We start from the raw sequence: 13,890 nt of genomic DNA, 5'->3' as shown, positions 1-13,890 counted from the left end.
TTACAAATGGAACTTACTTAACTCAGTGATGATAAAGTGATATTACATCCACTGTAGCCACTCAGAATTAAGCTTTACACAGCACTTCTAATTCCGTTGGCTGCTTCAAATCAATTACTGTTATGTGAATATGTTTTAAGTAAGTTTCTTCATTATGAATGAAGACACTTTGTGATAAAGAAGACATACAGAAAATGAAAAGCTGTGTCATCCTTTCTTTCTTCCCCCTAATACAGACTTTTTAAGAAAATATATGTTGGTTTATTTTGAAGTGATACTATCACTGTTGTAGAGGGCTAATTTGGTGGTGAACATCCATTTTAAAATATGCCAGTCTTTCTTTGGTTATTATCGTGGTCTTAGCTAAGCAATCCACAGTTTCCTTTGTTTCCTGCTAAGGTTTGACACATGAGGGCATTTGTGAAATAGTTTTATTTTGGGGGATGGAAGAGGAAAATTAGAACAGAATTCAGAGGCAGCTTTTCTTCTTGATTAGGCTGTATGTATTAATTCTCTTTTCTGTGTGAGGAAAATGTTTGTTGGGTCAGGGGCTGGACTGGATTGTCTACATCATCCTGCTACTAAGCAGACCTGTAAACTGCAAGTTTGTAAGGAAGCAGGGAAAGTTCGAAATTGAGCCAGAAACTTGAGAGATGTATACATATGATGTGACCGGGTAGAAGATACATACCTTACGTGTGCCTATGTGTATCTTTATCTGCATGTGCAATGAGAGAGAGAGGTTAGGCAAGGTGCTCCCTGAAACTCTGATTTAATTCTGAGTTCCACTCACACCTCTGTGCCCAGCAGTGTTTGTGTGGAGTAAGGGAGTGGGAGAGGGAGGGCAAATCTTGTTTCCCTAACTCAGCTGTGGTCTCTCTTCCAGCTTGCTCTTTTTGTGTTATAAAATTAAAAAAAATATACTTCCAGATTCTGATGACCTCTATTTCTTCCATTTCCTCCTATGCATTTCTGCTGCTCTTAAAATTCCATAAATGTCAGCCTCTACCTCTTAATGCTTATTTGTAGTTCTGCATGAAGTAACTCACAGGGTGATCTGAAGGATTTGCTAGAGTTGTTGATGTGCTTTGTTTACCACTACCACCACCCCTTGCAGGATCCAGTGACCATGACAGAACAGCAGAGTAGCTCATTGTTCCTGAACTTGCTGGTTTCTTCACGTTTGTATCATCTTTCAGCTATCCTGTTTGTCAGAGAGTGTGAGGAAAAGCAGGAGACTAAGGTTGTAATGACAGACCCAGGACTACAAGACTCTTTTCCAGAGTAGATGATGGTAAATCTGATTGTTCAGAGCAAATACCGTATTACTTCTTTTGTTTATTTAGCTTTCAGACAGCTGGAAAGAGGCAGGAGGGAAGGATTCAGAGAACAAGTTGTAGTCAGGGATGAAAGAAAAACAGAAGTTCCTGAACGCAAGCAGGGAAGCAGGGGAGACTGTTCACTTGCAGGGATTTGCTGTTCATCCCAAGGTATTCCTGAAATGTTAAGACATAAGCAGAGCAGAAGTGATCTAAAATTAGGCAAAAACCTGGTGTGAGATAAGGAGAATGTAGGGAGAAGGGAGGAGATTTATTTGTTGACCTTTTTTTGATTAGGTAAATACTAAGTTCTTATTCTGAACTTTTGGTATTCTCCCTTACTTACTACAACATTGCCACAGAATATTACGGTCTTAGAGAACACAGAATATTTAAATTACAGCTCATTATGTCAAGTTTGCCTGTTCTTTTGGGATGTCAAATTTCAGATTAATTCAGATTAGCATCTCTAAGAAAAAGGCAGACTTTCAATCGTTCTGTTTATCAAGGCATCCATTTTCATGGTTGTGTACTAGCCAACAGTGATGCTGACCTGTTGTAAATAAATGCTGAGGAAAAAGATGGAACTATTATAAGAAACTGTTTGAGGGGATTAGGAAGGGTGTTACAAAATAGTGAATAGGCCTGTAATTAACAAAGAAAAGATTGATCCATCTAACAGCTAAGGACTATTGCTGCTTTGGATTTCAGGGTTTTTAAAAAATCTTAAAATGCCTTGTTTTTAACATCTGCTAGTTAGTCCACTGAGTTTGATCACTGTTCCTTAGGTTGTCTGAGAGAGGCATTAAGAACGTGCATGGTTTAGTGTGCAAAAGCCTTCCAAAGGCTGTCCCATGCCCTTATTCATGGCCACTAAGTGGACTGGCATCCAGTGCTCTGTCAGAAGCAAATGATTTTGTTGTCTGGATAGACTGTAAGTTATATTGCTGAAGAAGGTTTCAGGACTTGCACATTAAGAATCCAGTATCCACTGTAGGCATTAGGAAGTTAGCAACTTTAATGACTTTAAGAGGTTGTGATTAGTCTCTGCACAGGGCTTTTAGTCTACAGTACTATTTCTTCATCTTCTGGAATAGTGCATTCACAAAAAAATACTAAATGAAACTTCATCAGTAATTCTCCAATTTCAGCAGACATGATAAAAAAAGGGTGTGGGGTTAACACATTGCAATACTTCAGATATTCTAGGTAAGATGTCACCAGAGGTATTTAAATGTCATTTATCTGTATTCCTTTCCAAGTCTAAGAACAAGCTGCCATCGACCATGAGTGTGGTATTTCAGCCCATTTTTTTTTTCAAACATGAATGAAACTCACTGTTCATTGCTATTAGTATATAGCCTCTGTTTAGCCAGAATTAGATTTTTCATGGAAATAGCACAAATATTCTTTTTCCATTAAGCAGAATGGGGTTCTGCCTTAAAAAATGCTCCCAAAAACTAACATCTAATAAGACAATACACAGTAAAATGCATCAAAGGTTCCCTACCACATCCACTGCCAGACAAATAACATTTAAAGGACTTAGCCCAGACCTCCCTACATGCAAAATAGAAGGGGCCAGGAGTCGCCCCCCAACCAAAATTAGTAGTTTCTGCAGGTGTAATTCAGGTGCCTAAAGTTTGTGTGGGTGATCCACTGAAAGATTCCCTTACTAGGAGGATGTAGTGGTGGAAACTGGCCTGGTGTGACAGTGGGAGAAGTGAAGTGGTGCAGCAGCTTAACAGGTGAGAAGATTGGAAAGGGTCATGACATCTTCTTTTGTAAGGAGCAAACAGCAAAGCTGTTTCAATTATACCACAGCTATTGTGGAAAGAAAAAGCAGTTTCTAAAAAAAGATTTGGCTTTCAGTGAGAACTTGGTGGGTTATTCAGAAGAGTGTGAATATAAGAACTCCTTCACAAGTTCATGCTCAGATCTATATGACACAACTCAGGGAAGACTTTTTGCTTTAGACAAAGGGTGCTTAAGAGAGGAAATGTAAGCTTCAAAGAATTCTTCAGCAAGAGAAAGACCAATCAGCATTTTTGTTCAGAGCCACAATCGACTCAAGTTGCATGTTGATACAAATCTCACTGGAGATTTGTTCACTAAGAGAGAATGGCAGAGGAGAGAGGGGTAAGAGATTTAGGGTGTGGGTAGCTGATTTCTGCAGAGAAATAACATGAATCTGCTTCACAGTTACTGAACATAGCCACTAAACATCTGAGTTCTCTCAGCCCTGAGCGAAGTTACTGATTATCTCAGAGTTTGCTTGGGGAACTAAGTCTACTTTCTTTAGGAAGGTAAAAATGTTGCAAAATTTCCTGTTCTGTTGCTTCCCTAATTTGCAGTCTTCCTCCTCTTAAGTCTTGAACTGAGAACTTTAACCTCCTTATGTGTTAGAAAATCCTCATTTGAAAGTAGTGTTGAAGTTCTCTGTCCCTTATTTCTTACTTGACAATCACTTACTGTATTTTCCTGATATCCTGTGTTCACTTCTGCCCTGAAGAATTTTTGCAACTGAAATAAATTTTGAAAAAAACCAAGCCAAACATAGTTTGTCTCTTTACACAATATATCATGCTGTCACCTACTGCAAGGAATGATAAATAATTTTTAGGATAGTGTATGCCATTGAAAATATTAGATTAAAACAAAACGTCTGTGCTTACAGAATCAATGAAAATGCTGAGACATTTAAAACCAAACACTGAAATAACTATCCCTGAGATAAGGAAAAATGTATATAAAGCCAGGAATCACATAAAAGGCCAAAGTCCAATAATGTTTTCAAGATTCTTGAGACATGACAATAATTTTTTCCCCAGTTATACTTGTGAAAAGTGGATTGTGCTTTGTACCTGTAAGATCTCTAAATAGAAAAGGAACTAGGGAGTGTATAAGGCAGGGAAGGCTGTATTGAATCTGTTCTGAGAAACCTCATTTGGAAGAGGTGATTTTGTGCCCTGACATGCACTGTCATTTTCTCTGCATATGATTTTGCATGAAAGTGCGATATCTACTTTCCTTAGGTCTATTTTTGTCCAGTCTCCTTTTAAACAGGCTGCATCTATCTGTATGCATTTGGTCTCCAACTTCCTCTATGCTCCATGAAGTACTCAAAACTTGCACTCAGCTGTGATCTACCTAATAAATGTAGGTGGGTTTCAATTCAGCATTTGAAGTATCAGGTGTTAGCAGACCAGCAAGGAAGTGTTGTTATAGCTTGCAGTGGGGGACCTGTGTTGCATGTCAGGAATGGTGTGAAACACGAGGATATTGAAGCATGCAAACTGGAACAGAGATTGAGAATCGTGTAGTATAGAGGAAATTGGATGCTGAATTCTCCATGCTGCCTTTTAGGAGTGATCTTTGGATTGGACTGTCACCAAAGCCGTGTTCAGATGTTGTTTCAGTGGTTATTGTTAAGTGTTTTTGAGATAGCAAGACTTCTCTAGAGCATGAAAAATTATTGAAAACTTATGAAAAAATGAATGTAAAATGATACTGATTTAACTGAAGCTGTTGAACAGTATTCAAGTAAGTGAACAGCACAATACTAGATTGCTACCACATTACACTTACCTTCCTGTGTGAGAATTTTGTAATGGGCAATACAATGGAAAAATAAGACCAGTGTTAATATTTTGTGTGTTTTTTATTTACATCAAAGTCTAAATAGTAGGCTTATTTGTAAGTTCACTTTGACATAAACTAAGGAGAAGTACCACACAAGAATAAGCTGGCATTTATTCCCCCAGAAGATATGTATATATGTTTCCAGCATATTCTAATCCAGATACTAGACTTGAAGTCTTTCAAAAGTAGAATTCTAAAAGGCCACAGGGAAGACTTCTTCTTCCAAGAACTCTTGTTTATGATATTTGTAAATCCTGACAGTAAAAGAACAATTAACCTCTTAGCTTTTCTTTCATGTAGGGTGATAGCTCCTATGTAAAGGATCGTTGGTGTGTGTTTGATGGATTCATGGTCTTTTGTCTTTGGGTGTCACTGGTTTTACAGGTAATCATTTCACTTCTTTTTTTCAGTGAATGGTTCCTTAATTGTGAAAAATATATGGCACAACCAAATAATTGTGAGTTGTGGAAGTACACTTGTACTTGGGTCAGATTGGTTTTAAAAAAACGTGCTGAATTCAATAGCTCCATAACTACACATTGCAGCATATCTGCATTAGTAGTAGAATTTATCTTGATTAATTTTTCTTATTTAATCTGAAGCTTGTTACCATAAACTCTGCATGGTCAAAAGGAGAAAGAAGGATCTTAAGAGAGCCGTTTACTCCTTACTCCATATGACAGTTGTGCTCATTTCCTTCCACTGAGTCTAGTAGGATGCCGTGGTGACTAGCTTAGGCACCTAAGGGGAGGATGATTCCAAGGGTAAATGTTTCCCATGCTGTAAGTGTATTGATATGGTGAGTGGAGTGGTTTCATGTAAGATTGATTGCTCATAGCTAACAAAACATTTTCCAAAATTCAAGTTAAAGCACAATGGGAAAAAAACTCCACATTTGGAAAAGTTTAATAAATTTTTATAAAGAAGGGAACTTGGATATGTTGCAAAAAAGTATAGTGTTAAGATATAGGTCAAATTGTGTCCTGCATATCAATCAGTCCTTAACCATAGGCAGTTTTTTGGGTAAGAAAAGGTTGAAGACTGACATTTGACCTGCAATAGCCTAAGAAAAGTTCTGTAGTGATTGCTGTTAGGCGTATATACATTTCAGATAAATTTAAGACATTATTTTCTGCTTTTTACATAGGGCAGAGTTTGGTACATCTTGTACACAGGCAGAATGAAGGTCAATCATTACAGATAAGCACTGTAGTTTACCCAGTTTAGGCATGTCCAGCTTCCCCCTCCCTTTTCTTAGTACTTTGAGTAAACATTAAATCAAGTAGTTACTCTAAGAGAGTGATAGACAAGGATTAAAAGAAGACATTTTCACTGAATCATTCAGTTAAATAGTATTTATGGAGTGCATAACTTAGCAATGTATTGAGGAAATGGTTCCCCGTTCTGTGTCTTGGCTGAAATTTGTGTCATAATTGGAGTCTAGGAGAAAAAGATACACAATTTTGTCATGCACTTGGAATTAAATGGAGAATTTATAAGCATGTTGTAACTCATAAGGCAATCTGTTTATGTGTATTTTTATACCATAGTAAAAACTTTAGTGCTGTGCAACATTAACAGATACTGATTTTCATATTTGGAAATATGAGTCACTTCTAACAAAGTTGTGGGAAACTTATAGGATAGGACTAGCACAGAAATAGGCAGCTAACACAAGCTTGTACAGTGTTCATGAGTTGTTTGAGACTGAAGCATTATGAGCATGGGCAGAGTATATTTTTGGAAACTCATTAGGATAACTTAGCAATAGATTAAAGTATTTACAAAGACTTTTCTTTTTAAAAAATGTAGTTTAATTGAACCATAAAATAAACCAAGAGAAGATTGAAAATTAAAATAAAAACCATGTGTAGTATTAATACTTTTAAAAGTTTTATAAATGAACACAGGCATAGGACAGAGTCATCAAGACAAAGTGCTGATTCTTTTCTTTGTAGGTGTTTGAAATTGCTGAAATAGTTGACCAAATGTCACCTTGGGGCATGTTACGGATTCCACGACCACTCATTATGATTCGAGCATTCCGGATATATTTCCGTTTTGAGCTGCCAAGAACTAGGATAACAAATATTTTGAAGTAAGTAAGGCTGTTGTGCTTCAGATAATAGAGAATATTTCAGCTTTGGCTTAGAAGACTGACTATGCAGTAAATCAACGACCCTTCATGCTTAATGGGCATTTTCCTCCTGATTTTTAGTTCTGGCCAAAAAATTCTTGTTATTTTCCATTTTTAAGGAATAATCAAGTTTTATAGAAAATGATCAAAACTTTCAAATATTTAAACACATTTTAAACCACTTTGCTAATAACTGTAGCCAGCAATTTGCAACCAATGGCAGTAAATTCTGTTCCATTAATATCACCATTTAATAATCAAGGTGAATACCCTTAATAGGGGACTATTTGTAAATAAAAGTACTTGAGCACATGCCCTAACCATTACAGTTACAAGTGTACATGTATTGGTGTGTATACAGAGATGCCTGATTGCAAGCAAACACATATAATTGTGATTGGTAGAACATGTCCTGGCAAAAAGTGTAATGTGAAAACATTGAAAGAGTTTTTTGCAACATGTGAAAGAGTTTTTTGGTCTTTATTTGGTGTCAACTTTATTCATCATCATATCTTGTCTGTATAAGTCATTAGATACTATTTTACAAAAGCTAGACTTTGGGCATTTTATCTGGGCATTTTTGTTCCACTCTTTACAGCTTACAGCTAGTTTAATTACCCTAACTTAGGGGGTTCGTAAAAATCATGTTCCTCCTTTTTTTTTTTTTTTTTTGTGCAGAGTAAAAATACAGTTTTAAGGATAATTTTTCTGCAGGATGAAATACGACTTTCTTTGTATGAACATATTTTCTATTCTAGAGATTTTCAGAGAAGGCTTCACATTACCTGTGCATTCAGAGTCCTGTTTATCTTTTTTACCCAGGCGTTCTGGAGAGCAAATCTGGAGTGTTTCAATTTTTCTTCTGTTCTTTCTTCTCCTGTATGGGATCCTGGGAGTGCAAATGTTTGGAACTTTTACGTACCATTGTGTGACTGATGACACGCAACCAGGGTGAGTTAGCCTGTGCAGGGCCTGTTCTTTCCTTGCATATGTAAAACTGTAGTAGCGTCAGTGGATGTAAAATGGACTTAATAGATTAAAAGCAATCTACCACAATACATTAAGGTAAATTGGGGAAACAAAAATGTTAGGAATTATGAAAAATACAAATTTTAACTGTGACAGAGATGTTACAAGTTGTGTCATTTGGCTGCAGTCTGAGTTAGAGAATGAGTGACTGTATGTGGGGTGGGATGGGGAGGTGAGAGCAGGAGAGCAGAGGATACTTTAAGAGGAGCATTGCCACTTGTGACTGCTTTGGGTCACTGATGATTCATCAGCTTTTGCATTCTTCTATCTTTTCCTGGAGTAGCTTGATATGGGGCCAGACCTAAAGTATGGGGCAGAACCAACCCTGGAATCATAGAATCACATAATATTTTGGGTTGGAAGGGACCTTTAAGGGTCATCTAGTCCAGCCCACCTCCAATAAGCAAGGACGTCTTCAGCTTGATCAGGTTGCTCAGAGCTCTGTCCAGCCTGACCTTGAATGTTTCAAGGGATGGGCCATCTACAACCTCTCTGGGCAACCTATTCCAGTTTCTCAGGGCCTTTCTGGATTAAGAGTTTGCTGGGACCTGATGCTCAGATTTAAAGACCCTTTTTGTCCAGCTTCTGCAAAATATTTATGATATATATTTTACAGTGGTAATTGAGTATCCATCACATTTTGATTCAACATATACTTAAACACCTTGAAATACAATATAGCCTCTTGTCACTGAGATGGCTTATAAAATCACAGATAATATGCTTACATGTCCTGTTGAATTGAGGACTTGACTGTGTCCTTGAGCACCATTACATTGTGAAAGTCCATTACATCTATTTCTTTGCTTTGTCCCCGTTTCTTTGCATAGTAAAATGTTAACTCTGGAGTTGTGGTCTTTGTTTTAGTCATAATGGGATCCTTTTATTCCTGTATTGAATTTGTCAGAACATAAAATAAAGTAAGCATGATAAGAAAGTAAAACACCACTTGCTCTGCTACTGAGCTGCGTAAAATGTCTCATGATCACAAACCTCTGTGTCAAAGCTTTTTCTAAACTAAGGACTAAAAACTATCAAATATAAAAGGAGGGCATTAAAAGCAGCAGATGCAAAAAAGATTGCAAAATTAATTGAGGATATGCTAGACATTTTATGATACTTTGTTAAATGAAAAAAAATAATTTGAGATATTTTCTTACTTATTTAATCAATAATATAGTAAAATGTGGAGCTGATCTTCACCTATACTGCACATTTATTCTTTTATTCTAACTCCTTTTATAAGAGAAAATCTTTATAGAACAGATTTTTTTTTCCATTTCCCACAGACATGAGAAAGAATTCTTTGTGTAAAATTAGTTTGTGGTAATAAGAAGATTTGTAATTCTGCAATTTACACAGTGTTGTTTGGAAAAACAAGAAATGGCGTAGACAACACAAGAAAGATTTGGCATCATGTAATTGCTTGTGTTACTGAATTCAGCTTTTCTTTGAAATCAGCAGAAAAAGATGAAATGGGACATAATAATGTTTGCAATATGGCAATTTAAGTTTGTAACTTTAAAATTATCCATAAAATTCTGGGTGCTTTTTCTGCATGTGTTAGGTTCTGAAAACGGCATTATTAAATAAAAAAAATGGCTCTCTGAATATGGCATTATTAAATAAAAAAAAAAGTATTCAGAAACCCACTAAATTTTAGGTTGTTGAAAGGCTGAACTACAGGAAAAGGTTAAAAGCTGCAAATATCCAGTGAAAAAAATAATATTTAAAATCTGCCTTAATGGAGTTAATGTTTGAAAATTCAGGTGTGCAGAATTAAGGGAATATTAGACTTGAGGTTGACCATGTACCTCAAACTCCTTTTCCTTTCAGTTTCATCAAGTTTATATCTTTTTAGCTGTTAAAAATTAGAAATCTAATTTAAGGTTCTTTTTAAGTACTGGGGATAGGCACCTTCAGCAAGTAGTTAATCACTTTTGCCCTCTCCAAACCAAACTTATAACTTAAAATGGCTCCCATGATTGTGTTTGAGGACTACAGTTATATGGACACCAATTTTTTTCCCTGGAAACGTTCCCCCATTTATTCTGATGAAGGGTGCTCACACGAAGAACAATATACTTTTTTGCTTTGTTGCCTGACATTTGGATTTTTACCTTAGTCTTGACCTGCTGTGCATTCCTACTCTGAAAACACTGATTTCCTCTTCTTGCCTGTAATATTCATCCTTACACCCCCTGCAAACACTTATCCCCATCTCTTCTGTGTTAAATTTTTGAGGAATGCAGTGCAGAAAGTCAGAGTGGAGTTGGCATGTGGCATCTTCACGTAGGTCAGGGCTGACCTTTCCAGAGCTAGTTTATTAGCTGGGATGTAAGAGAGCACAAAAGCATGAAAATTGCCTAGCCAGGTTTTACTTTTGTCTTTGAGGTTCAGTTTCTCAACTTTATAATTAGGATTAAACATTCCTCTTAGAGGTTGATTCAGTCATTCAGTCAGTCAGTCAGTCAGTCTGTCTCAGGTGGCTCCATTCCAGGCAATGGAGAGTAGCCAAAGTTGACTGTACTTGTCCTTAAATAACTTCAGAGTCTTTAATGAGCCACAGTTGTAAATTTGCAGCAAACTAGATCCTGGGTTCCCAAGTCAAGATCAGAAAATGAAAACCATTCAATTAGCAGCCACCTATGAGAAGTTTAATTTTAGGTGATTTGCTTGGTATTATGCAGCATTCTATGTCAAGCAGCAAGGGTAAAACCTTATTTTTGCAGTCAAAGCTTCATCTATTTATGACATTTTAGAAATCACCCTTTTTAAGTCTACTGCCTTATGAATTATTATTATGAAGGAGGCAAGTGTCTTTTGAAAACGGCATCTTAAAATCTTGCTATTCTTTTTTATTTGAAAGGACATGGCATCCTCATCAGAAAAGCATTGCCTCTTTGACTGCTGCAAGTTCTTTTATCTTTCCATCCCTCTCAATGCCCACACTGCCTGACCTCTTGTCTCTCCACCTCCTCAGTCATTTTCTGATGTTAACTCTGACAAACAGAAATACTGAAGTGAGCTAACTGCAGTCTGAGTTTTCATTCTGTCTGAGAAACCAACAGAATCTGACTGCCTTCCAAAGGCTGAAAAGTTTATTGTTGTTTGATGATAAGTCCTTTTTTCCTTCATTCTTACAATAGTCTTCCCTATAGGGAACATTGTTTTCTTCCTAGACAATTTTATCACTCATTATTCCCTCATGATTATGACTTATCTCTTTTCAGCTATGCTGTAATATCTTTTCTCTGATGATTTCTTCAGGCAATATATCTTTTTTCTGTCAATAAGTGATATATTACATGAAATTCCTTTAAACAGATCTTCTTTAGTTGCTTGAAAGACACACTATATGGTTGGAATGTAATCTATATACAATCCAATTATCTTGATAAATCCATACATTATAAGCAGTTCGATGGGTGGGTTTTTTTGTTGTATCTGGGATTAAATTCAAAGAGTCAAACAAAATAAAGTGAAAATAGTTGTGTTCCCAAAGCTAGTATAATTTAGTCTTGATCACCTCCAGTATATAAAATGTACTTCCACAAGGACAGGAAAGAGAAAATCTTTCCAAACCATTCCTGTGGTTATTAGAATATTTTATATATCCTCACATGCTAGCTACTGAATGTTTTCTTTATTTTTATTGCCAAGACATTTGATTACAAAAGAATGCTTCCAAACCACATGATTAGTTTATATTTATTATATATTATATAAAATATTTATTTTATATTAAATATAGTTTATACTTATATTATCTCAGTCTGCACTGGAGCTAAGGGAAAGGAAGCCTCATCAAAAGAGAAAGGCTAATATGGCTAACAGCCTTAAATTTTGGCACTTACCTATTTCTTTTCCCAAAGTTATTCTTGATATCCTTCTTCTTTTTTTTTTTTTTTTTTAACATTTTCAGTGGTGTATAGACTGAATATTTCTGTAGACCTGTCTGCCTTGTCACCATGGCAGTCAATTTAAAATCCTTCTTTTTTAAGGTTTCTTGTTTAAAGTAGGAGATGACCAGGAAAACAGATAAGAAAAATAATTACTGCGTAATAGAAAGAGCTAAGAGGTTCTTGGTGATCTTTCCATCTGTCTATGGATAGGCCCTGAAAATGTCAGAAAATAACTTCAAAGACTGGAGCTGAAAGCTCACCACAATATCTAATAGAGAAAATAAATACGATTAAAAAGAACAAAAGGAATTTGAAATACTGTCTTACACCAGCCGTGGGAAAGTAAGAATGAGTAATCAGGTTTCTGAGAAAGGGAAGGAATCAAAGACCAAGCTTGAAAAATCAACATAACAGGACTTCATTAGCAGAGCACATTAATTTATTGATTTTAGTTCAACAACCAGCACCACTTTAATATCGTCTTTGGGATTTATTCACAATCTCTCTTACTGGTAATATGTTTCTAGTATAAATTCCTCAGAAGAAGATAAATGGAAAAAAATCTTATTTTTTCAGGCCTGATGTTGTTTAAACCCCAAGCGAAAACAATTACAATAAAGCACCAGTCAAAAAGGAAAGTAGTTCAGTTTAAATGGGATTCAGTCAAAAGGGTTGGAAGGAATGTTGAGGTAGTGGCTCATGTTGGTGGCTTGTGTTGGGAAGCAGTCTTCGGGAGTAAGGCTTTAGAAACTTTCAGAGGGCATGTGATTTCTGAGCAGAAATTGTATTTTTTATTAGAATTTTAATACAGATAGCTATCCAAAGTAATTACACTGTTGATTCGTTTAACACAGACTTTACAGTGTTTTTGTTTGTCCAAATCCATTTGAAACAAATAGGTGACCTTTTAACAACAGTCCAGGATAGAGTGATGACAACCCAATTACCTCAGCTCCTGATGGCTCAGTAATGACATGTACTTGTTTGTATGAAGATTTGGAGCCATTTGGGTTCACACAATTCTCTGTCCTAGCACAGAAGTTAAATTTATTGAACTTCTGCTCAGCCTGTCAACCTTTGTTGGACTTTTTGAGAATAGATCCTTTTGAGTAATCTGCAGTGGATTTTATAGATTATTGTGAAGTTGGCTCACTATACATACAAGAATTTGAAGAACATAACTACTTAATCTTCTCTTTGCCATAAGGAAAGTTTTATATTTAGCCACAATTTTACCTTATAATTGCTGTACAGAATTATTGATGAGTACTGAGCTTTCCATGGGAAACATGCAGGAGGCCAGGATGCCAGAAGTCAGAATATCCTCTAGTATATCATAAAATTGAGGGAAAGACAAAAATCACTAGAAAAACTGAATTCAAAGAGTGATCTCCACTGAATCTGCCAAATGGGTAATTGGGTACTCTTTGCTTTCTTAAATATAAAGGAAGAGGAAAAACTACTGTTCTTCATAGTGCAAGAGGAAGCCAGACAACTAATGAAGAAGGGTGTCTGTAGGAAAGATTGCTGCTTTTGCTCATATTTTTGTGATTAACTTCTATGACTTTGTTACTTTGAATGGTAATAAATGAGTGATTTGAATTTAATTTCCTCTAATGGCAGTAACTAGTGATCAAACCAATAACTTGTGAAAACTGTTAATTAGTTGCAACTGTCCTGTTTTCATTTGGAAAATGACAGCACTGGCTTTACTTAACAGAAGTGATCTGCCATGAGTAGAGTGCTGTCTTATTTTGATGTTAGCAAACCTGTGTTAGAAATCTAAATGCCTTGAATTTCCTCTCTGGCTATCAGAGAGAGAAAGGTTCTTCAGGAGTGTGGCTGAAGCCACCAACCT

At 36.1% G+C, this 13,890-nt stretch overlaps 1 protein-coding gene across 5 annotated transcripts in view; it reads left to right on the top strand.

The window, feature by feature from the left end:
- The window catches only part of NALCN (sodium leak channel, non-selective), a 237,961-nt gene that overhangs the window by 25,228 nt on the left and 198,843 nt on the right, over window positions 1-13,890 (top strand). For all 5 annotated transcript variants that reach the window (XM_050332057.1, XM_050332055.1, XM_050332053.1 and 2 more), the window contains 3 exons: window positions 5,262-5,345; window positions 6,920-7,059; window positions 7,921-8,049. In XM_050332057.1, the coding sequence (XP_050188014.1) occupies window positions 5,262-5,345; window positions 6,920-7,059; window positions 7,921-8,049 (353 nt within the window). The remainder of the gene's footprint in view (window positions 1-5,261; window positions 5,346-6,919; window positions 7,060-7,920; window positions 8,050-13,890) is intronic.

This window comes from Myiozetetes cayanensis, unplaced genomic scaffold, assembly GCF_022539395.1.
Source record: "Myiozetetes cayanensis isolate MyiCay16 unplaced genomic scaffold, myiCay2020 scf5-8, whole genome shotgun sequence".
Taxonomy (NCBI): Eukaryota; Metazoa; Chordata; class Aves; order Passeriformes; family Tyrannidae; genus Myiozetetes; species Myiozetetes cayanensis.
The sequence above is the reverse complement of the archived record's forward strand: the minus strand, read 5'-3'. Positions and strand labels throughout refer to the sequence as shown.